Source organism: Anas platyrhynchos, chromosome 10 (assembly GCF_047663525.1).
Source record: "Anas platyrhynchos isolate ZD024472 breed Pekin duck chromosome 10, IASCAAS_PekinDuck_T2T, whole genome shotgun sequence".
NCBI lineage: Eukaryota > Metazoa > Chordata > Aves > Anseriformes > Anatidae > Anas > Anas platyrhynchos.
Genome location: NC_092596.1, coordinates 8,569,692 through 8,592,813, shown reverse-complemented (window position 1 = coordinate 8,592,813; position 23,122 = coordinate 8,569,692). Strand labels below are relative to the sequence as shown.

Below are 23,122 nucleotides of genomic sequence, written 5' to 3'. Positions count from 1 at the left end.
ATGCAGTGCTGTTGGGTTTGGAGAATCAATGTCAGGGTTCCCTGCTCTGTATCATCTGCCTTGGCCAGGAGAAGCTTTTCCATCTCACCTCCTTGTTTAATTCTGCTCCCCACAGGTCATTCTGCTGCCTTCATCCTGCTCGGGCTTTTCCTCTCAGCTGGGATCGTGGCCAAGGCACTGACGGTGGTGGCGATGTTGCCGTGCAGACCAGCAGTGCTCACACGCTTCAGGTCCAAAGGCTGTGAGTTGCTGTCGCTGGCCTAAACCTCCGGTGCAAAAGGCCCCATGAGAGCCTGGGGGCAAACTCCCCGTGCCGGCCTGCCCTCTTCTCCCATTTCTCTCCCATCCACCAGAACTTCTCCCCTCTCCCAGGGCACCGTGTCATCACGTGCATCACAGCCACAACGCTGGTAGTCAACCTGCTGTTCACCATCCTCATGCTGCGCGGCTTCCATCAGCTCCACGGTAATGGGCGGCCGGGTTGGCACTGCGTGTGCCCTTGGTCGCCTTCCTTCTGGGGAGAGGTGGGGTGTTCGGGGTGGGACTGGCCTCACCATGGGAAGAGAAAGTCCTTGGGTGGCTTTGTAGGCTGTAGGTGATGCAGTCATGGCAAGCCTTGTGCTTAGCTGGGAGGTCACAGCAGGGCACGGTTTGCCCCTGGAGCTCCAGAGCGTGAAGCACCAGGATGTTCTGAATGACCTTCATGTTCTGTAGATGTTCAAGAGGGGCAGGAGAGCAACCACTGACAAGTTCTCACTGTCTCCTTGGCAGATTGGGGCTGCTCAGAGGCTGTCTATCTGAACATTGGCTTCGGAATTCCTGCTGTGGCAGTCCTCTCCATGCTGCTGGTCCTCTTCCTGTGCTGTAAGTAGCCCATTGGTTTCCTTCCAGCCACACCAAGTACCTGCTCCATCACTGAGACCCCGCTCTCAGCTCCCACCCCCTGGCAGCAGGTCTTGAGACAAGAGGCAAAATGCCTCCACTTCACCCAGGAGAGCTCAAGAAGGTGTTCGTGAAAAGCGAGTTTCTCCTCCCGAACATGGAGGATGCTCTTCTGCTCTCCTCCTGACCCAGGAGATGTGGGCTGGTGCCCAGCTGGTCACTGACCTGAGCAGTAGTGATCCCATGGTGTGCCTCACCGGCTCCATGATGTGTTGAGGAGAGGGTGGGAAGAGGACCCCTGCTTTGCCAGGGTGTGTAGAAGAATTTGGAATCTGAAACACAAGAAATATTGCACTAACCTACCAAGGGCTCATAGCTTAGAGGTGCAGGGGCTTGCAGGCAAGGTGGGTGTCCATCTCTGTGCTGCCTTCTGGCTCTCCATCCAAAACAGAGATCTGGTTTTGGAAAGGGAAGGGTTTAGCCACAGGAAAGCCTCCAAAACCCATTCTTCCCTGCAGTCGCATTTTCACATGTCCTCGTGAAGCTCAGGGTGGTGTTGGAAACCCAGGAGCTGATGCCCTCTCCTTCGTTTTCAGATTACAAGAAAAATCGGGAGAGGCAGCAGCAGCCGGATCCCCAGGAGGTCACCCCCAGCTTACAGACCACATCCACCTTGGTGACTTCCAGCACACATCAGGTGTCTCCTTCTCTGGTTTCTGCAGATACTTGTAATGGTACGATGAATATTTAATACTCACTGGGAAGCATCCATCTGCCTTCCTGCAGAACAGCACGGGTGGATTTGTCACCATCTGGGGGGTGACATCAGAAGAACCAGTCATTGGAAAAGCTGGTACATTCCTCCTAGGCCAGTCCAGACACTGAACTAGTGCCAAAGTGGATAGTGGATGTTTTTGAGTCTTAAGGATTCTTTGTAATACATCTAGGTTAGATTGCAGCTTTTTTGTAAGGGAGCTTCCCATAGCTCACCTCCTGTCCTGCAGGTAGCTGATGGTGCTCGAGAGCCTTTCCTTTTCCTCCAGCTATGGTTGGGTTGGGCATTGCCACTGGAATGGGCTGGTACAGCCTCACTTGTTGTGCCTCTGTACTGGGTCTGGCTGGAATGTTAACTTTCCCGGCAGCAGCCCATACAGTGCCGTACTCTGTACTTGTAGCTGGAACAGCAGTGTTATCACACCAGTGTTGTGTCTACTGCTGAGCAGCAGTGGCACAGTATGGGCTTTTCTCTAACCCTCCTAGGGGGTGGGCAAAAATTGAGGAGAGAAACATCACTAGGGCTGCTGGCCTAAACCAACCAAAGGGATATTCCACACCATGTGGTGTCACACTCAGCAGTAAAGGTTGGAAACAGGAAGAAGAGGGGAGGGGTGGGCTCTCGTTGGTAAAACGTCGGTCCTCCTCTCGAACACCGGCTGCGTGCGTTGAGGCTTTGCTTCAAGGACGTGGTCAATCATCGCTCATTTGTGTGAAATAGAGAGTAATTTCTTTCCTCTGCATTTCCATGTAGCCTTCATTTATTTTGTTTGTTTGTTTTCCTCCCTTCTTTTTATTTTTCCCTTTTCCCCTCCCTTTTCCCCTTTCTCTTTTTCACAGAATCAGAGAATCTCTAGGTTGGAAGAGACCTCAAGATCATCGAGTCCAACCTCTAACCTAACACTAACAGTCCCCACTAAACCATATCCCTAAGCTCTACATCTAAACGTCTTTTGAAGACTTCCAGGGATGGTGACTCCACCACCTCCCTGGGCAGCCCGTTCCAGTGCCTAACAACCCTTTCAGTAAAGAAATTCTTCCTAACATCTAACCTAAAACTCCCCTGGCGCAACTTAAGCCCATTCCCCCTCGTCCTGTCACCAGGCACGTGGGAGAACAGGCCAACCCCCACCTCACTACAGCCTCCTTTAAGGTATCTGTAGAGAGCGATAAGGTCGCCCCTGAGCCTCCTCTTCTCCAGGCTGAACAAGCCCAGCTCCCTCAGCTGCTCCTCGTAGGACTTGTTCTCCAGGCCCCTCACCAGCTTCGTCGCCCTTCTCTGGACCCGCTCAAGCACCTTGATGTCCTTCTTGTAGCGAGGGGCCCAAAACTGAACACAGTACTCGAGGTGCGGCCTCACCAGAGCCGAGTACAGGGGGACGATCACCTCCCTAGCCCTGCTGGTCACACTGTTCCTGATACAAGCCAGGATGCCGTTGGCCTTCTTGGCCACCTGAGCACACTGCTGGCTCATATTCAGCCGACTGTCCACCATCGCTCCCAGGTCCTTCTCTGCCTGGCAGTTCTCCAACCACTCGTCTCCCAGCCTGTAGCTCTGCTGGGGGACGCCACTAGTGACCGGCATCCAACTGGACTTGACTCCATTCACCACGACTCGTTGGGCCCGGCTATCCAGCCAGTTTCTAACCCAATGAAGCGTGCGCCAGTCCAAGTCAAGAGCAGCCAGTTTCTTGAGGAGAATGCTGTGGGAGACGGTGTCAAAAGCCTTGCTGAAGTCAAGGTAGACCACATCCACAGCCTTTCCCTCGTCCACCCAGCGCGTCACTTTGTCATAGAAGGAGATCAGGTTCGTCAAGCAGGATCTGCCTTCCATAAACCCATACTGACTCGGCCTGATCGCCTGCTTACCCTGCAAGTGCTGCATGATGACTCCATATTTTTATTTCCCCTTAGTTAAATTGTTTAGTATATGGTAATCTTTATGTAATTGTTATTATGATTTCCCTTTAATTAAATTATCCTTATCGCAACGCGTGAGTTGTTCTTTGCTTTACTTCTCCCCCTCCTCATCTAAAGGAGGGGGAGTCAGAGAGCTGTTGTGGGGTTTAGCTGCCCAGCACGGTAAAACCACCACAGCCCCACGTTGGGTGCCATTTGTGGTGACCGAGTGCACGGACTCTTCGTGTGAACAAGTCTCTATTGCAACCTGGCTATGCTCCTTTTACACACTTCCCTTCTAGAGGTTTTCCTTCCACAAATCCTCCAGCCCCGTTTACAGTCCTTTGATCCTTGTATTTCTCAGGCTGGTAGGTACCTTACTGCAACCTCCTGTTCCCATGCTGGGTTTTGGTCACACTTTGTTACTTTTCTCTTTCCTGGGCCTTGTGGCAGTCCTTGCTCTCACCTCCTCTTGTTATTCCTGTATGCCTCAGACTCTGTGGTGACTCGCATCCCCCACATTTCTCTTGTCTTCAGAACTCCTTTCCTGATTTTTCACGAGTCTTATCCACATTTCTAACTAAACCTACTTTTTCTACATTTCCCACAATTTATCCGTATACGGTGCTAATTAAACCTACATTTTCTGCATAGAATCATAGAACCATAGAATATCCCGAGTTGGAAGGGACCCATGAGGATCATCAAGTCCAACTCCTGGCACCGCACAGGTCTACCCAAAAGTTTAGACCATGTGCCTAAGTCCGATCTCTTCTTAAATTCAGACAGGCTTGGTGCAGTGACTGTTTCCCTGGGGAACTTGTGCAGAACCTCACCCTGATGTCCAGCCTAAACCTCCTTTACCTCAGCTTTACACTGTTCCCCCTGCACTGGTGTTTACACAGAACAGGTCACCTGCCTCCCACTCCCCCTCACGAGGAAGCTGCAGACCGCGATGAGGTCCCCCCTCAGCCTCCTCTTCTCCAGGCTGACCAGACCCAGTGCCCTCAGCCGTCTTCCCCTCTAGGCCCCTCACCATCTTCATCGCCCTCCTCTGGACACCCTCCAACAGTTTCGTGTCCTTGTGCTGTGGTGCCCAGAACTGCTCACAGCACTGGAGGTGAGGCCGCACAGCGCAGGGCAGGCAGGCAGGACAGTTCCTTCCCTCGACCGACTAGTGATGCCGTGCTTGGTGCACCCCAGGGTACGGCTGGCAATATGTGATTACAGATCCCACACTGGTCTACCTTTTTGCAGGTGCCCTTTCCTGGGTACTGACCATTATTGTGGTTTGTAAGTTCTCCTTTTCTATTTTTATATATTTGTTTATATATATATTTTCATATATATATTTATATAAATGTTGAGTGATTTTTGGAACAGCAAGGAGGCCATGACTTGTTTCAGCTGATCAAACCAAGGTACGAGGGCGACTACAAGGAGTTCCCATGACGGTGTTCCCATACCGCCCGACTGAGGAATTAAAAATATTGTTGCCAGCAGCTGGCTTCAAGGTCAAGATCTACGTGACTGATAATCACAAGGGGGTTGTTTTCTTGCAGTTGTTTGTCTGAGTGCTTTTTGACTGATAATCATGTGCGAGACACTATTTGCCCCTGTTAAGTTTGCTATAAGAATCAGGCTTATCGGCTAATAGAGCAGAGCATGATCTGACCATACTGGTGTCTGTCATGTTTTTGGCCTTTCTTCCTGCAATATATATCTTTATATTTATATTTATATATATACCCTGATTTTTTTATATATATTTAAAAGAACCAGTGACCTAGCCTGTGCTGATTTCCCTTGCACAGGCTCTTAACTGACCTTGTGGTCACACAAGTGGTTTCCATGCTTTGTGGGCTGTAGACTTCTGGGTTCAGCTGAAGGTCCTTTGCTGTCCCCCCTGGTATCAGATGAGAACTATTCAAACATGAAAAAATTAAATAATAATAAAAAAATAAATCCTACACTCACCTTTTTCTTTGCTTTGCTAGAGCCACTGCAATAGAAGGATTCCATTTGGATCCTGTGCTGGTGTCCCCGCTGGGTCTCCTCAAGCACAGGATAGCTCAGTGCTATCTGGGCCCCAGCTCTGGGGCCAGATCCTGCCTTGGCCAGCTCTGGACCAGGTTTCTCGAGGGGGTGCGGGCCAGGGCAGACTGCTTTACAGAGCAAACTAAAGCTGAGCACTGCCCTGGGTTGCAACAAATCCCGTCCCAAGGGAAAGCGCATCCCTGGGGCAAGGAAAGCCCCTGTCCCAGCCAGGCCGGAGCACAGCTTGCCAAGATGCCTCCTCCAGGCCAGGGCAGGAGCTCGTGGGGCCAGGACCCAGGCGCTGACAAGGGCTCAGCCTCGTGGCACTTGAGAGAAGAGCAGAAAAGCTTTTCTGCTTGCAGAGCTCGCTTAGCCCCCGCCTGGAACGCACCAAGCCGTGGTGCTCGGAGGTGCCCGCAGCACCCTCCCGGTGAGGTTACGTGGTCCGAGAGAGGACAGGGGCAGCACGCGTCCCCTTCCAGGGGGGCCGGGGCCAACAAGGGCACCGGCGGTGGGAAAAGCACTGTCAGAGGCGGCAGAACTAAACCAGGTAAGGAACCAAGATCGTTCTGGCTTTCTGGATACCTGGCAGTGGGTGACCAGGTGACAGAGTCCCATACGGTGGCTCAGACTCGTCCTTCTCTTTCTTTCTCTGTGCAGGAAGATGCCCACTGGCAATGACAAGTGGGGGAGAGCCCCAGGGAGCCCCCTGGCAGTGCCCAAGGCCAGGCTGGATGGGGCTGGGGGCAGCCTGGGCTGCTGGGAGGGGTCCCTGCCCATGGCAGGGGCTGGAATTAGATGGTCATAGAAACACAAGGTTGGAAAGGACCTACAAGGTCATCTAGCCCAACCGTCCTGCTGTCACCAATACTACCGCCTAAGTTACTAAATCTTATCTCGTAGCACCTCCTCCAGGCACTTGTTGAACACTGCCAGGGACGCTGATTCCACCACCTCCCTGGGCAGGCCATTCCAGTGCGTGACCACTCTTTGAGAGAAAAAGCTTTTCCTGATATCTAACTCTCCCCAGGAGCAACTTGTGGCCATTTCTTCAAGTCCTATTGTTAGTTATCTGAGAGAAGAGGCCGACTCCCTCCTCATCACAACCTCCCTTCAGGCAGTTGTAGAGAGCAATGAGGTCTCCTCTGAGCCACCTCTTCCCCAGACCAAACAACCCCAGTTCCCTCAGCCGCTCCTCACAGGACTTGTGCTCCAGGCCCTTCACCAGCTTTGTAGCCCATCTCTGGACATGCTCCGGGGCCTCAATGTCCTTCTTGTAGAGAGGGGCCCAAAGCTGAGCACAGCACTCAAGGTGCAGCCTCGCCAGAGCAGAGTAGAGGGGGGCGATCACCTCCCTGGTCCTGCTGGCCGCACTGTTGCTGATACAAGCCAGGATGCTGTTGGCCTTCTTGGCCACCTGGGCGCACTGCTGGCTCACGTTCAGGGAAGCATCGACCAACACCCCCAGGTGCTTTCCCTCTTCACAGTCCTCTAGCCACTCTGCCTGTAGCTTTGAATGGCCAAAGTGCAGGACCCGGCACTTGGCCTCGTTGAACTTCTTCCCATTTGCCTCAGCCCAGGAGTCCAGCCTAAACCGACCCCTCTGAAGGGCCACCCTACCCTCAGGCAGGTGCACACTACCTCCCACCTTGGTGCCATCTGCAAACCTTCTGAGGGTACACTCAATGCTCTCATCTAGGTCAACAGTAAAGGTATTAAACAAGATAGGCCCCAGTACTGACCCCTGGCAGACAACACTTGTGACGGGACACCAGCTGGTCCTCAGAAGCTCTGCTGGAAGCCAAATAAGTTGCAGAACAAGGGGGAATGCCCCTAAAGTAAAAGAGGTTAGGATAGATGAGATACAAGGAAGAAATTCTTTGATCTGTGTGTGGTGAGGCCCTGGCCAGCCCAGCTGCTGTTAAAGCCAGACAGACACGACATTTTTGTCATCATCATCCCCCATTCCCCACCTGATGCTCTGGCTGCCCCTCCTGCCTGCACATCCCTACCCTGCTGTGGGTTTTGGGTGCCGCACAGGGCTTATTTCCCATAGCCACAGACAACAGCAATATAACAGGGAGAACGTGTGCGCTTTTATTTGTAGCAAGAGACATGAAAAAATGCACTTTTCCCAAATGATTTATAGACAACACTCAAAACAGTTTGAAAATATATTTTTTCTGTAACATTTGGCTCCCCTGAACACGCACAAGCACTGCAGGGAAATGAACAACTTTTAACACAGCTTAAAAATTAGCCTGAAAACTCCTCTAATACATCCGGTTTGTTTCACTTCCTTTAATTTTTCATTTGTGACGTGGTTGAGAGATGACATTTTGCTGCCAACCTACTTTACACTGTATGTTTCAAGGACTTGTGCCATGCAGAGCCCAGCTGCACCTTCCAGCTCATCCTGCCACAATGCAACAAGCACAAACACAGCCAGAACCATTCAGCAACGCAAACAAGCACCAAACTATGTCCAACTTTTTTTTTTTTTTTTTTTTTTTTTTTTTTTAAGAAAACAGCTTCACTGAAATTTTGTTCTTCTGCACGTCAGCTTTGACTCCCCCTGCAGAGAACTCTGCTAGGATTTTCACCATGAAAATGGTGTAGGATGGCGTAGCAATCACTCCCACCATAGGATGTGATTTGACCTTCTCCTGGATGCACTTCCACTCCAAAGATGTATCTCCATAGGGTTAATGCTGAGGACAATGAAACTTCTGGCTTTTCAGTGCTAAATTTTCAAAAAGTAAGGTCATCATCCGGGGAGTTCCTCAACCTCCACCAGTTGAAGATCCCTGTGGACAAATATGACCTCTGTTAAACACCCCAGGGATGAAGATGCTCAACGAGTGGCAACACTCAGGCAAGAAGCCTCAAGCCTGGAGGCTATTTTCACTGCCTGCAAGGAGCTTCCTATTTTCAGCCACCATATTCACTCCTTGGGCCCCACTTTGGCTGCTTCACTACTGCGAAGCTGGTCCCAGCACTCACCTGCCAGCAAGCCGATGCTAACGAATACCACGATGAGGATGAAAAACGCCCTGTCGTTGTCTGAAAAAAATAAACAAAACCCAAAATTCCCAGAATTTTGCCCAGGGAAAGAAAAACTCCTGCCACTGGGCAGGCTGGTGCAGAGACACAAGTCCTCAGTGGAGCCCTGCTGTTCCTACTCCTCGTCTCAGACTGTGCTGGGAAGCCACGAGACCTCAGGGAACGGGGACAGAGTGACCGTTTTGGGGCCATTCCCCAGCTTTCCATTCCCGTGCCCGGGGAAGGAAGCCCCACTTACTGTGGACGCGCAGCAGGAAGGAGGTTTCGTTGTGGCTGACCGCGTTGCTGACTATGCACGTGTAGTAGCCGGTGTCGTTCATCAGGGCTCGGTGGATCTCCAGCGTGTTGTTGTGGATGAACTGGAGGCCGTTGCTCTCCATCAGCAGCTTCCCGTTCCTCTTCCACCAGTACACGTCCACCTGCCCCTCCAGCACGTTGCAGTACAGCTTGGTGTCGCCTCCCACCTCCACGAAGGAGTTGCCCAGGATTTCTGGCTCGGAGAGCGGCTCTGCGCAGATGGAGCACCCGTCGGCACTGACAGCCCCGCCTCGAGGGTGCCAGCACCCGGGCAGCAGCTCCAGCTCCCCGGCTGCGGCGCAGGGTTTGGCACTCACCGACCACGCGCAGCTCCAACCAGCCCGTGGCCTCCGACTCGGAGCGGAAGCGGTAGAACCCCCCGTTCCACCAGCGCAGCACCAGCTGCAGCGAGAAGTCCATCTCGCTGAGCCTGGCGTGGCCCACGTAGGCGCGGGAGATCTCGGCCGACTTGTTGGGAACCAACGTGGCGATGAGCTCCTTGCGCGCGCCGGACTCGTACTCCCAGGCCGCCGTGGTGCCGGCTGCCCTCGGCTCGACGCTGAAGAGCACAGTGCAGCCCCTGGCCGAGACCAGGACCTCGGACACCGGCTTGAGGTCGGCAGAGTAGCACGGGAAGAGCGTGCGGGCTGCAAGGGAGGAACGCGGCACGGGGCTAGCGGGACGCACCGGCATCCAGCAGGCAGCTGGGCAGGGAGAGCCGCCCTGGCTCGGCTCCCGCACAAGCGGCGGTGCTGGGGACGGGATTATTTCGGGGGGTGCTTGTGGTGGGGCCTTAAGCAGCACCACGGAGAAGCAGGAGGCTGCGGAGCACGCAGCAGGGGCTTTGGGGTGGGAAAAGCAGCCGGGAGAAGCTCCCTGGTGGAGGGGGGAGCCTGCACCGCCTGGCCTACCACAGCCACCACCAGCACCACCACCACCAGCACCACCACACTCACCACCTCCACCAGCACCACCGCCCTCAGCCCCAGGACTTGCCTATGACAGCCAGGCCGGCCGCTGGGCCTGTCCCGGCAGAGGCCAGGAGGACGAGGAGGGGAAGGGCGAGCATGGCAGACCTGGGGCGCAGCGCGGCCTGCGGCAGGGCTGGGACCGGGACCGGCACCGGGTGCCACCGCCTCCTGTCGCCGTCACTCAGGCCCCGACACGCGGCTGGGCTCGGCACGGGGCACCAGGACACCGGGCACGACTCGCACCACGAGGCCGGGGGCTGTGGGGTGCAGCAGGCTCGGGGTGCCCAGGAGATCTGCGGCTGCAAAAGCTGGATATAACGTCGTGTGCCTTAGCGATCTGTCTTACAGACCGTTATTTATCTGCACGAACCAAGGCCGTGTTCTGCTCCACACCTTCCGGAGGGGGGGGTGAGCCCCAGAGCCCCCCACTCCACCTTCTGCCAGCCGCACGCTCGGTTGCCCTGCCTGGGCCTTGAGCATTACCATTGCTGTTGTTGGCACCCTCTCCTTTTGTGAGCCCCAGAGCATCCGATCTGCTGCACAGGGGCACCTCAGGGGCAAGGGGGAGACGCCTCACTCTTGCCAGGACTTAAGGCAGGGCTGCTCAGCCCGTGGCAGGGCATGGTACCACGCATTGATCTGTTGCTCGGATTCCTGGATGCATTGCAGCCTGCCGAGCTCCTCTTGCAACCTGGCACCTTGCTTAAAGAGTGCATCCACCTGGTCACACTTGCACCCCCAGCACCCAGCTCTGCCTTCAGGCCCTAGCTGGATGTCCAGATGGTGGACGTCCCTGCAACAGAGGGTCTTATCAACTTAACAAGTCAAAAAAAAAAAAAAAAAAAGAAAAAAAAAGAATGAAAGAAAAAAGAAAAAGAAAGACCTAAGAGCCAGGCTTATGGACTCTTCTGAGGAGTTTGGCCCAGTTGTCTCATTTGCAATGCATTGCTGCTATTAATCGGCATAGATAGAGGATGGCATGAGAGCAAGATTGACTAGGTCGATGAGGTTTTTGTATGAAAGACTTCTGTATTTGGCTTCCAGCAGAGCTTCTGAGGGTCTGCTGGTGTCCCGGCACAAGTGTTGTCCGCCAGGGGTCAGTACCGGGGCCTATCTTGTTTAATAACTTTAAATCCCCTCCGGGATTTGTTGCAACCCAGGGCACTGCTCAGCTTTAGTTTGCTCTGTAAAGCAGTCTGCCCTGGCCCGCACCCCCTCGAGAAACCTGGTCCAGAGCTGGCCAAGGCAGGATCTGACCCCAGAGCTGGGGCCCAGATAGCACTGAGCTATCCTGTGCTTGAGGAGACCCAGCGGGGACACCAGCAGAGGATCCAAATGGAATCCTTCTATTGCAGCGGCTCTAGAAAAGCAAAGAAAAAGGTGAGTGTAGGATTTCTTTTTTTATTATTATTATTTTTTTCATGTTTGAATATTTCTCATCTGATACCAGGGGGGACAGCAAAGGACCTTCAGCTGAACCCAAAAGCCTACAGCCCACAAAGGATGGAAACCACTGACAGCTGTGGTGTGACCACAAGGTCAGTTAAGAGCCTGTGCAAGGGAAATCAGCACAGGCTAGGTCAATGGTTCTTTTAAATATATATAAAAAATCAGAATATATTATATATATACATATAATTATATATATATATATATATATATATATATATATATATATATATATATGCTGCAGGAAGAACGGCCGAAAACATGACAGACACCAGTATGGTCAGATCATGCTCTCCTTTAGCAACCAAATAGACTGATTCTTATAGCAAACTTAACGGGCAGATAGTGTCTCACACAACATTCTTGGTCAAAAGCACTTAGACAAACAACTGCAAGAAAACAACCCCACCTGCAAGGAAACAACCCCCTTGTGATTAGCAGCCGTGTAGGTCTTGTCCTTGAAGCCAGCTGCTGGCAACAATATTTTTAATTCCTCAATCGGGCGATACGGGAACACGGTCATGGGAACGCCTCGTAGTTGCCCTGGTACCTTGGTTTGACAAACTGGGGACACCAACAGAGGATCCAAATGGAATCATTTAATTGGAGCGGCTCTAGCAAAGCAAAGAAAAAGGAGACCTAAGGTAGGTTGTTTATTTATTTATTTATTTTATTTTCTTGTATGAACACATTTCTCATCTGATACCAGGGGGCACAGCAAAGGACCTTCAGCTGAACCCAAAAGTCTACAGCCCACAAAGGATGGAAACCACTGACAGCTGTGGTGTGACCACAAGGTCAGTTAAGAGCCTGTGCAAGGGAAATCAGCACAGGCTAGGTCATAGATGCTTTTAAGTCTATATAAAAAAATCCCACCTCTAAGGTGATGGAGCTGTCGAGACTGATGGCACCACGGTTTTAGGCAGAAAGACACCTTAAAAAGGGACATGCCAAGGAGACAGCAAGGAAGCAGTGCAGGAAGGAAACACCCTCAGAAGCTCTGCTGGAAGCCAAATACACAAGCCTTTCATACAAAAACCTCATCAACCTGGTCAGTATTACTCTCATGCCATCCTTTATGCCAATCAGTAGCAGCAATGCATTGCAATTGAGACAGCTGGACCAGACCCCTCAAAAGAGTCTAAGAGCGTTGGGGAAAGATCACAGGGTTGCTGTGCTCATTCCCAAACATCGGCCGAGGGCTGGACCCAGCACAGATGTTCATGGAGCTCCTGCTCCCTGCTCGTGCTGCTGTGCAAGTGCTGCTGGTCCCTGGGTGGCCCGTGAGGGGGGATACCTGCAGGATGGCCGTGCCAGCTGGAGAGCTGCATCCCGTGGGCATCCCACCACCGGGGATGCAAGGGATGCATTTTGCTGAGAGCCAGAGGAGGTGTGTGAGGAAGTGGTGGTGGGGCAGGGGGGGATGCGAGCACTGTGCTGCAAGGGGAGGGAATCTGCTGCTGATCTGCTGACCCCTCTGCAGGGCAAAACCTGGGCCTCCTCGTGGAAATCCCGCAGGATGCAGTCACTGGCACCGTGGGGCAGTCCGTGCTCCTGCCCGTCTCCTACAGATGCAACATCACCTCTTGCTTCCCACTGTCAATTAGGTGGATGTTTGGTCACACCTCACAAGTAATCATCGCTTGCTCAGTGAGGAAGTGCTCCCTGGATGATGAGGGGGCTCCCAAGAACTGCACCAAAAAGTGTTACCCCTATCCTGCACATTGGGGCCGTGTTGTGCTCTTCCCCGAGAGTGACAGCGGGGTGTACAACGTGAGCTTTGTACAGCAAAGACAAATCAGGAACATCACCCTGACCGTGCTCCAGCAGCCTGTCACCCCAGACCACTCCAGCAACAGTAAGTGTCCCTGTGCTGCCCTGGCAGCATTCCTGCCCCTCCTGATGGGGACAGCACGGGACCCCTGCGGAGGTGTCCTGGGGACGTGGCAGCCTCCCGATGCCACATCTCCTCTCTCCTACCGCAGGCACTTCTCAAACAGCAGGGGCCGGGGCACAATGAAGTGCCCACAGTGCCCGGGCACAGGGGACACCCCACAGCCCCCTCTGTCCCCGCAGCCCCAAAGCGTGCAGGTGGCACAGGAAGGAGCCGGGGCTCGCCCGCCCGCCCGCAGCGAACCCCACAGCGCCGAGGGGCTGAGCGAGAGCCTCCGACTTCCTCCTGGCCCAGGCGAGCGCAGCAGCCGCAGGCGATGTGTCCCGGCCGGCGCTGCTGGGGCCTCGGCTCCCTCCTGCTGCTGCTGCTGCTGCTCGGTGAGCTGGGGACGGGGCCACTGCGGCTGGAGAAGCCAGCGGGGAGGAGGCTGGGGCCAAGGGGTTGTCAGGGCAGGTGGTGCGGAGCCCATCCTGGGGTGGCTGCATCCAGTGGGGTTCCCAAAATCAAGGGCACCGCACTGAGGTCTGGGCGTGAGGCTCCTGTCGGGGGGCGGTGTGCTGTACTGCGTCTGGCTGGGATGTCAGCTTTCCCTGCAGCAGCCCACACAGTGCTGGGCTCTGCACTTGCAGCTGGAACAGCAGTGGGATCAGCCCAGTGCTGTGTCTGCTGCTGAGCAGAGCTGGCACGGCACCAGGGCTCTCTCTCACCCTCCTGGGGGTGGGCAACGAAGTGACACAGGAACATCCCCAGGGCAGCTGCCCTAAACCAACCAAAGGGATATTCCGTACCACTTGGTGGCACACTCAGCAATATCGGGTGGAAAAAGGAGGAAGAGGGGAGGGCTGGGCTCTCGTTGCGAAAACATCGGTCCTGCTGAACACCGGCTACGTGCGTTAAGGCTCTGATGCAAGGACGTGGTCAAGCACCGCTCACTTGTGGGAAGTAGAGAGTAATTTCTTTCCTCTGCACTTCAACATAGCCTTTATGAGTTCTGTTTTGCTTTTTTTTTTTTTTTTTTTTTTTCCCCTCTCTTTTCCCCTTTCCTTTTTTTCCCTGTAGTTGAATTGTTTAATTACTGATAACCTTTCCTTCAGAATTATTTTCTTCCTTTAATAAAATTATCATTATGTCATCCCGTGAGTTCTTCTTTCCGTTACCTCTTCCCCTCCTCTTCTAAGGAGGGGGAGTGAGAGACAGGTTGTGGTGTTCAGCTGCCTAGCACAGTAAAACCAACCCATGGGGCAGGGTGGGCTGAGCGCTGTGCTCCAAGGGGGGAGAATCTGCCGCTGCCCTGCTGAGCTGCTGATCTGCCTCTTCCCCTCTGCAGGGCAAAACGTGGGCCTCCTCGTGGAAATCCCGCAGGATGCAGTCACTGGCACCGTGGGGCAGTCCGTGCTCCTGCCCGTCTCCTACAGATGCAACAGCACCTCTTGCTTCCCGGTGGCAATTCAGTGGATGTTTGGTCACACCTCACAAGTAATCTACACCTGCTCAGTGCAGAAGTGCTCCCTGGATGATGGGGGGGCTCCCAAGAACTGCTACCAAAAATGTTTCACCAATCCTACATATTCGGGCAATTTTGTGTTCTTCCCCGAGAACGCATCCCTGCTGCTGCAGGACCTGCGGCTCAGTGACAGCGGGGTGTACACCGTCAGCTTCCAGCACCAAAGACAAATCAGGCACATCACCCTGACCGTGCTCATGCAGCCTGTCCCCACAGGTCCTACCAGCAAAGGTAAGTGTCCCTGTGCTGCCCTGGCAGCATTCCTGCCCCTCCTGATGGGGACAGCACGGGACCCCTGCGGAGGTGTCCTGGGGAGGTGGCAGCCTCCCGATGCCACATCTCCTCTCTCCTACCGCAGGCACTTCTCAAACAGCAGGAAGAATAGCCACACACATCCCTTGCTACATCCTCGGAGGCTGCTACTGCTTCATCCTGCTGCTCCTGCAGCTGCTCTTCCACCTGTGCTGGCTGCGGGGCAGCTGTGGGGAAGCCTGCGGCTGCTGCTGGGGAGAAGGGAGCCAGCGTGCGGGAGCAGCCAGGGCCGGGGCACAATGAAGTGCCCACAGTGCCCGGGCACAAGGAAGGCGCTCAGCTGCTGCCTCGGGGCTGCTTTTCCCTCTGGCACCTGCCCCTCTGCTGGACAAACCGGGCTCCCGGCCCCGGCCTGCCCCCAGTGCACAACCACTCCCCACGCTCACATACCCCTGCTGTGAAATTCCTGCTCCCAATTCAAACACCAAATAAACACCTTTCCTCTGGCCTCCCTGTCTCCAAAGTGCCTGGCATGGGGCTGCAGCACCACCTGAAGCAGTTCCAGCAGCAAAGCGAGAGCTGGGAGAGATTCCCAAAGCTTCTGGCCAGCCCCAGGTGGCAGTGGCACCTCGCAGTGGGGCTGGAGACTCCAAAGGCTGCTTTTGTGGGGCAGGGGCTGCTTGGCTGCTGAGGCTGAAGGGTGACAGCTTCAGGAACATCCTCCAAGCGATTGAGCTGCATCCCCTGGAAAATCCCCTCAAAAATGGGTATGCGATGGACGCATTTTCTGGCAGCTCCCTGCTGTGAGCGTGGAAGGGGTGCTGGGGCAGAAGCAGCGCCCGCAGTGGGGGCACAGGGGACACCCCACAGCCCCCTCTGTCCCCGCAGCCCCAAAGCGTGCAGGTGGCACAGGAAGGAGCCGGGGCTCGCCCGCCCGCCCGCAGCGAACCCCACGGTGCCGAGGGGCTGAGCGAGAGCCTCCGACTTCCTCCTGGCCCAGGCGAGCGCAGCAGCCGCAGGCGATGTGTCCCGGCCGGCGCTGCTGGGGCCTCGGCTCCCTCCTGCTGCTGCTGCTGCTGCTCGGTGAGCTGGGGACGGGGCCACTGGCTTTGCCCTGGGGGTAGCTTGGGGGTTGTGGCTGGAAAAGCCAGCAGAGAGGAGGCTGGGGCCAAGGGGCTGGGGGTGTAGGTGATGCGGGGCCCACCCTGGGATGGCTGCATCCAGTGGGGTTCCCAAACACAAGGGCACTGCACTGAGGTCTGGTGTGTGGGCGTGAGGCTCCTGTCAGGGGGCGGTGGGGCAGGGTGGGCTGAGCGCTGTGCTCCAAGGGGGGAGAATCTGCCGCTGCCCTCCTGAGCTGCTGATCTGCCTCTTCCCCTCTGCAGGGCGAAACCTGGGCTTCCTCGTGGAAATCCCCCAGGATGCAGTCACTGGCACCGTGGGGCAGTCCGTGCTCCTGCCCGTCTCCTACAGATGCAACAGCTCCCCTTGCTTCCCACTGTCAATTAGGTGGATGTTTGGTCACACCTCACAAGTAATCATCGCCTGCACAGTGCAGAAGTGCTCCCTGGATGATGGGGGGGCTCCCAAGAACTGCTCCACAGAATGTTACCCCTATCCTGCACACTGGGGCCGTGTTGAGCTCTTCCCCGAGAACGCATCCCTGCTGCTGCGGGACCTGCGGCTCAGTGACAGCGGGGTGTACACCGTCAGCCTCCAGCACCAAATACAAATCAGGCACATCACCCTGACCGTGCTCCAGCAGCCTGTCCCCACAGATCCTACCAGCAAAGGTAAGTGTCCCTGTGCCAGGCACAGGCACCTCCTGCACTGCCCCAGCCATGGGAAGCATTGGGCACAGACAGAATTCTGTCCCTCCTTCCACGGGGCCAAGCCACTGCAGTGATGAGAGGATTCCCAGGGGTGTCCTAGGTGCTGCTGGTTGTGCTCCTCCAGTTGTAGCTGGAAGCCCAGCCTTTCCCCCTCTGCCACCGTGAGCTAGAAGTACGAGTGAGTGCCTCTTGCACAGCCGCTTGTCTCTGCAGGAGAAAGGCTCCACAGCAGCGTTGCCTTTAGCTGAAAGGAATGGCTGCAGAGAATGAACGGGAGAGGTGGGTTCAGGAACCCAGGCACCAGGTCTGGGTCCTGTACTGGGGAAATTGGTTATGGACTGGGCAAATATATTATGTACTGGGGCAAATATTTCCTGGGGAGAATAGGGCACTTGGGGGTAAATCAGCGGCCACAGAGGCTGAGAAAAAAATGCACCAAATGCTCTCCTACAGCTCTGGTGCAACCCGACATGCAACGTCCATGAAATAATCACCAGGGCAGTACCTGCTGCCACTGCTTTCCTTTAGGAAGCACTTACAGCACCTGTTGTCTTCCAAATGCCAGGCACCAGCAATCAAGACCACATACATAACTACATAATTGGAGCTTCCTCATTAATCTTTCTCCTGCTGTTCCTGGTCTTCTGCGTTTGGCGCTGGGGTAGGTGGCTCTTGCACTGCAAACTTGGAGGTTGCACCTCTGGTTCCTTCGGGCATATTCCCTGGGGATAAAGGTAGTGGGGGGGCTCTGGAGAGGTTCTGCTCTTCACACCAGAATTATTCCTTTCCTGTGAGGTCCCCTTCAGCGTACCACCTCCTTCCAGCTGTAAAGAGTCACAGTTTCTAGTTTGTGATGCAGCTGAACGAACAGAAGCACAGCACGGGGCTGTTGAACAGGTTTTCTGGAAAGCCCATACCTTCTGGTGCTGAGACCAGAATCAAGTTGCTGCATCGCTTCTAGTCTGTAAAAGATGTACAACGCCATGGACTCAGAAACGTGTCCTCTAAGTGTGGCCAGACTGTTCTGTTGGGGACACTTTAAAACTCCATCTGGGGAGAGCACCTTGGGATGTGTGCACTGGAAAATAAACCGGCAAGGTGCCTATCTCCATGGCTCCCATCAAAGCCTTCACCCCCGAGGATGCCTTTGTCAGGAGACAAGTTCATTTGTTTCCAAGGGGGAGATTTCACCCGTGCTTGGCTGGAGCAGCCACAGAACTCTCCGTCTTGATGGCAAAATCCTCATTAACCCCCTGGTGAAAGTGCCAGTATATTATCTCTGGTCCTCCAGGGCTACGATGGGCAGGGTGCAACCTGTCAGTAACAAAACCTTCTTTTTCCGAGGTGCAGTGCAGAAGAAGAAGATGAGAATCGTTAAACAACAGCAGGTACGGAAAAAAAATTTTTGAATGTTCTTTGGTTAAATGCTAACTGCTGGCTTGAATAAGATGCACTGAGCTACAAGAATTGGTTGCTGAATTTAAAATTAGGAAGTTAATTCCGTGTTGTAAGGGCAAGCTGCAAAGTGGTAAGTGGCCCTGGGGTACTGCTTTCCCCCAGCTGCACCTTTCCCCTATGTCTCCTGCCCTGACCCCAAAAGGACCTGATTTTACCTTCGTGGCTGAGAAGCCAAGAGACAGCTTTGGCTGACGGCAGCAAGGAGGGTGCAGAATGGTTAAATGCAGAGCAATGTGCAGATGATCACCCTTCCCTGCCTGGCAGCCTCACGGGTTTCTGTCGGGGCACTACTTGAGGGGTCTCTGTGGGCCGTGCAGACAGCCAGGATCAACCCCGACCCTCCCATGGGCAAAGCCACCCGGGCTTTACATAGCTCCTGCTCCTGCTGAGTCCTCCTGGCTTGCAGTTAGCAGCTCCAGGACCCCTCCTGATCCCGACATCCTCTGGAGAAGGCTCTCTCTCACCCTGGGTGTTTTCTCTGTGCTTCTCAGGAGCCCCCCGAGGATAACACTGCAGCGGGGGAAGTAACAACCATTTATTCCAGAGTCGGAGACAGCTTTGAACATCCAGAGCTGAGAGAATCAGCACAGGTCATCTACTCATCCATAACCTCCCTCAATTCCTGAGGACAGGACTGGGCACCACCAGCTCCTGCTTTGGCTGCGGGAGCTGCCCGCAGAGCTCTGAACTTTGCAGGAGAGAGCCCTGCCGAAAAGGTGGCTGGTGATTTTGTCACTGACCAGAGAAAGGGGCCCAAGGTAAAGGCAAATCAGCCGTGCATCCGTGGGAAGCCTGATTCCACTGACTCACCTTAATCTGAGGGCTAACGGAGAGCACTGGATGTATTTCAGTGCTGTGCTCCAGGGTCACTTACCACTTGTCTTGTCATGCTGAAAGAATGCGTGAAGAAGGCCTTTTGACCTGGAAAGCTGTCCATATTTTTAGGAGTATGCCAAGTCACTGGGGAGCAGACCCTTCCTGCCATGAAATCTGCTTGGCCTTGGGATCCCAGGGCAAATGGTTCCTCTGCTGATCGTCTGAAAAGTCCCCTTGAAGGGCAAGGAGTTGGGGCTTTCTGTGCAATGGAGTTCCTGGCACATGGTGACGTTCCTTTAAAACTGTTTGTACAGGTGGAAGAAAGCTGAGACGCCTAACTCTGTTTCAAAATTAAAGGCCACATCTCCCCTAGCAGCACCAGCTTTTTTAAAATGCAGTAAGGGCATAAATCGTTTTGGTTTTGCTCTGGGCTTCATGGAAAACAAGAGAGAACATACTGAAACACGGGGCCCCATCAGTAATAAACGGATGCTAGGACAGGACAAGAGTGCTAGGCATCTCCCGACCACAGCCTGACCCAGAGAGGGCACGGAAACTGCTGCTGCTGCCTTCCTCTTTGTGTGCTCCTGTGTCAGCTGGGATGATGTTCAGGAGGGACAATGATGATGACAGTGGTGGTCCAAGCCCCCAGCATCAGCAGCCCCTCCCCTGGCTCCGGGTGAAGGACGTGGCTGCTCTGCTCTTGGAAAGCCCTGCTAACCTTCACGACAGCAGAGGTTATTTTTTTTTTTTCTCCAGAAAATAGAAGCTCCTTGTGACTTAATAAAGCCGCAAAAGCTGAAAAGTCGCCTTGGGTATGCACAAAGCTTTTGCAGTGGTTAGCGTGAAGCCTTAAGTAGCAGGAGAGAAGAAAGTACTAAAAAAAGTGAAGCAGTAGAAGATAATTGCACAGGAAATGTGACTATCAGTCCTCAGGCATATGTGGTCACTGGTTGTCCTCTCAGCAGACCTCATGTTGTTCCTGACCCCTGCAGAAGGATTTGGAAATGCCATCCCCGGAGAGCATGGCAGGACAAGGGAGGACTGCTGAGATCTGCTCCTCCACAGCGGTGAGTGGAGCCCACCCCCAGCAGAAAAAGCTCTTGATCTCCCTGGTGCCTGCTAGAGCACAAAATAACCTGCAGCAAAATGAAGACCGAGGTCTGAGTTTGGACACTCAGAAACACAACCACCCCTTTACAAGCCTTGCATGTCCCAGAGCAGCTTCTTCTTGGAGAAGACACCTTTGGAGAGCCTGGTCCCTGAAACATCATCTGCAAAGAAGACCTGCAAGGCAGGGGGGATTAAATCCTCCCTGTGGGACCAGGGCCTCGGGGGGGCACCAGGGAGCCCTTGCAGGAGGTGGTGTCCTGCTGCACCCATGCTCAGCTAAGGCACAGGGAGCAAAGTGCCCCTTCTGCTTCCACGGGTTTTCTCAGCTAAAATAAAGTTTTGCAAGAGTTCCCAGAGTTTTGCCTTATTCTCCTGCTCTTTGGTAGCATTGAGGCACGTTGTGCTTTCTTTTTGGCAACTCACTTGCTTTTGGACTAAAATTCTCTTTCTGCCGTCCTTGGTCTCAGGCAGGTGAGTTTGCCCTGCTGGAGCGGTGCCACGCAGAAGGGGCTGCAGGACTTGGGGTGCCAGAGGAACTGCAGTGCCCGGTTCTGGAGGTTTTGGGAAGCGCTTGGTCCATGCATCTCGAGAGAAAGGCCTGTGTCTGCTGGTGCTGCATTGGCACTGATTTGGCCCAGTTTTGTGCTCGCGAGGCCTGCTGAGACCTGCCCTCCAGGGTGGGCCATATGCAGAGGGGATCCCTGCATTTGTGGCGTGATGAGGTTGAAACTCCACACTTTTTGGGGGTCTACACGTGTAGGCCAGGGGAGGGGAAAGCAGGCCCCATGCGTGCCTCACACAGCAGCACAGTGCAGGCAGACCTCACAGAGAAGCTGACAAAGTATGGGCTTGATAAGTGAATTTATCAGTCTGGTGGGGCTGGAAACTGGGGAAACAGCCAGGCCCAGACATTCAAAACCCAACAAGACATGGAGGTGGGCAACCAGCTCCTCGGAACACAGTGCCACTCCTCCCCGCAGGAACAGCAGCGGCTTCGCGGCACGCCGGGGCGGGAGCGGCTGTTGGCAGCAGAAAACCTCCCAGGAAAGAGGAGAAGAGGCAGCAGGAACGGAGAGGAGCCATCAGCAGGGAAACGGTGAGCCTGGTGCCAGCCCACCCTCGGCACTGCCCTCCTGAGCATCAGCAATCCAGCCCCCTGCAAGCAACTACCTGACTTGCAATCATCATTACTTTCAAAATACAGGATTTTTTGAGCCTTTTCTCCTTGGCAGATGCAGCTTCACCGTCCCATAGAGCTGCTGGGGACCAGCTGGATGCTCCTGGCAGGTAAAGTAGGGGATGATGCCACCCAGCAGGCTCGGGGCTGGATTCTCACCTGCTGCAAACCAGCAGAGGTTTCAGCAGAGCTTTGCAATTGTGCGTGGGTAGCGCTGGTCCATGTGGATTAGGCTTTATAAAGGGGACAAATTGCTTGTCCTGCAAGGAAGGGCATCTCTGCTCCACTGTCCAAAGGCGGAGGAGGTAGAAGCAACTCAGAAGCATGGAACCGAGAATAAACATCCTCTGCGGGTAGGTTTATCTGAGACCAGGATATGTAACAACACAGAATTTACTGCAGTTATGGAAATAATCTCACTGTGGTCAAAGCACCGGCCGGCTTGAAGCACAAATGTACAAAGCTTTTCAGGGTGAACAGCTGAAATGGAAACCAAACCTGTTCAGGTATCTGCACCGTTTGCCAGATGCCATGGTGTCAGGGAGTGCTGAGCACCTACAGGATGAGCTTTGCATATTGCAGGCGTACAAATGTGCTTGTAATGAAATATTTTGTCTTATTTTGTGTGTGTAAAGAGTGCTCTTCTAGAGCACGGGGATTTTCAATTATAAGCTTGTTTCTTCTCCTCGCACACATCTCTCACAGTTTGGGGGGCACAAAAATAAAAACCGATGGCTGTTCCTCGAGGTCACGAGCCTGAGAAGTGCAGAGCCGTCAGCAGGGCTTGGTTTGTTTGCGTTCTTACGCCTAATGCCTTGTGCTGCAAAAGCACCGGGAGAGATTACCGGCCGGGGCCAGTTCCCAGGGGCTTTGCAGACAGCAGGCGGCAGTGTGAGGCACGCCAGCAGCTGCGAGAAGGGAGGATGCTGAGCCTGCGCTGCCGGCTGGGGCTCCTGCTGCTGGCCCTGCTCCGAGCATCTCGCCCGGACACTCAGGGGCAGCCTGGCAGCCCCGAGGGGAGAGGAGCTCGGGCAGAAATCCCAGCGTCTCCATGAGGAGAGGCACAGGACAGGAACTCTTGTGGTGCTGGGATTGCCACTGGTAATTTCGCAGCTGGTTAGTGAGCCTACCAGGGGTGGTGCCCTTCTAGACCTTCTCTTCACAAACAGAGAAGGACTGGTGGGAGATGTGATTGTTGGGAGCTGTCTTGGGCAGAGTGACCACGAAATGGTGGAGTTCACTATTCTTGGCGAGGCCAGGAAGGGAACCAGTAAAACCGCTGTATTGGACTTTCGGAGGGCTGACTTTGGGCTGCTCAGGACACTGGTTGGTGGAATCCCTTGGGAGGCGGTTCTGAAGGGCAGAGGGGTCCAGGAAGGCTGGGCGCTCTTCAAGAGGGAAATCCTAATGGCGCAGGAGCGGTCTGTCCCCACGTGCCCAAAGATGAGCCAGCGGGGAAGAAGACCAGCCTGGCTGAACAGAGAATTGTGGCTTGAGCTTAGGAGAAAAAAGAGGGTTTATAATCTTTGGAAAAGTGGGCAGGCCACTAGGGAGGACTATAAGGATGTAGCGAGGCTGTGCAGGGACAAGATTAGGAAGGCCAAAGCTCATCTGGAGCTCAATCTGGCTACTGCCGTTAAAGGTAACAAAAAATATTTTTATAAATACATCAACACAAAAAGGAGGACTAAGGAGAATCTCCAT

At 54.2% G+C, this 23,122-nt stretch overlaps 3 protein-coding genes across 7 annotated transcripts in view; 2 read left to right on the top strand and 1 right to left on the bottom strand.

Annotated features, from left to right (window-relative positions):
- The window catches only part of LOC140003281 (uncharacterized), a 41,679-nt gene that overhangs the window by 9,309 nt on the left and 9,248 nt on the right, over positions 1 to 23,122 (top strand). Inside the window, exons 6-10 of one of the 3 annotated variants that reach the window (XM_072042863.1) lie at positions 116 to 241; positions 373 to 465; positions 772 to 864; positions 1,479 to 1,616; positions 2,497 to 2,658. In XM_072042863.1, the coding sequence (XP_071898964.1) occupies positions 116 to 241; positions 373 to 465; positions 772 to 864; positions 1,479 to 1,616; positions 2,497 to 2,513 (467 nt within the window). In that variant the 3' untranslated portion in view covers positions 2,514 to 2,658. Of the gene's footprint in view, positions 1 to 115; positions 242 to 372; positions 466 to 771; positions 865 to 1,478; positions 1,761 to 2,496; positions 2,659 to 23,122 lie in introns of those variants that run through there. The other 2 variants (XM_072042865.1, XM_072042864.1) reach the window with 2 other exon arrangements.
- On the bottom strand, positions 7,772 to 10,199 carry LOC119717850 (uncharacterized). Of its 2 annotated transcripts, XM_038184252.2 has the most exons (5): positions 9,949 to 10,186; positions 9,270 to 9,599; positions 8,894 to 9,163; positions 8,596 to 8,655; positions 7,788 to 8,399 (listed from the first exon to the last, which is right to left on the bottom strand). In XM_038184252.2, exons 1-5 carry the CDS (start codon positions 10,019 to 10,021, stop codon positions 8,344 to 8,346), a joined length of 789 nt encoding a protein of 262 aa, XP_038040180.1. In that variant the 5' UTR covers positions 10,022 to 10,186; the 3' UTR covers positions 7,788 to 8,343. The 2 variants fall into 2 exon arrangements, with proteins under 2 accessions (XP_071899114.1, XP_038040180.1); XM_072043013.1 differs by lacking the exon at positions 8,596 to 8,655 and having other exon boundaries at positions 7,772 to 8,399; positions 9,949 to 10,199.
- Positions 13,457 to 20,597, top strand: LOC119713042 (uncharacterized). 2 transcript variants are annotated; one of them, XM_038184255.2, is made up of 7 exons: positions 13,457 to 13,643; positions 14,594 to 15,001; positions 15,129 to 16,105; positions 16,408 to 16,815; positions 17,420 to 17,515; positions 18,205 to 18,242; positions 18,804 to 20,597. In XM_038184255.2, exons 3-7 carry the CDS (start codon positions 16,045 to 16,047, stop codon positions 18,936 to 18,938), a joined length of 738 nt encoding a protein of 245 aa, XP_038040183.1. In that variant the 5' UTR covers positions 13,457 to 13,643; positions 14,594 to 15,001; positions 15,129 to 16,044; the 3' UTR covers positions 18,939 to 20,597. The 2 variants fall into 2 exon arrangements, with proteins under 2 accessions (XP_038040183.1, XP_038040182.1); XM_038184254.2 differs by having other exon boundaries at positions 18,199 to 18,242.

Bases quoted from the DNA above. Each gene is read 5' to 3' on its own strand.
- LOC119717850 (XM_038184252.2), bottom strand. From the start codon at position 10,021: ATGCTCGCCCTTCCCCTCCTCGTCCTCCTGGCCTCTGCCGGGACAGGC. The intron at 8,656-8,893 runs GTAAGTGGGGCT...TATTTTTTTCAG, and splicing joins CTTCCTGCTGCGCGTCCACA to ACAACGACAGGGCGTTTTTC. The intron at 8,400-8,595 runs GTGAGTGCTGGG...ATTTGTCCACAG, and splicing joins TAGCATCGGCTTGCTGGCAG to GGATCTTCAACTGGTGGAGG.
- LOC119713042 (XM_038184254.2), top strand. From the start codon at position 16,045: ATGTGTCCCGGCCGGCGCTGCTGGGGCCTCGGCTCCCTCCTGCTGCTG. The intron at 16,106-16,407 runs GTGAGCTGGGGA...TCCCCTCTGCAG, and splicing joins GCTGCTGCTGCTGCTGCTCG to GGCGAAACCTGGGCTTCCTC. The intron at 17,516-18,198 runs GTAGGTGGCTCT...TCTTTTTCCGAG, and splicing joins CTTCTGCGTTTGGCGCTGGG to GTGCAGTGCAGAAGAAGAAG.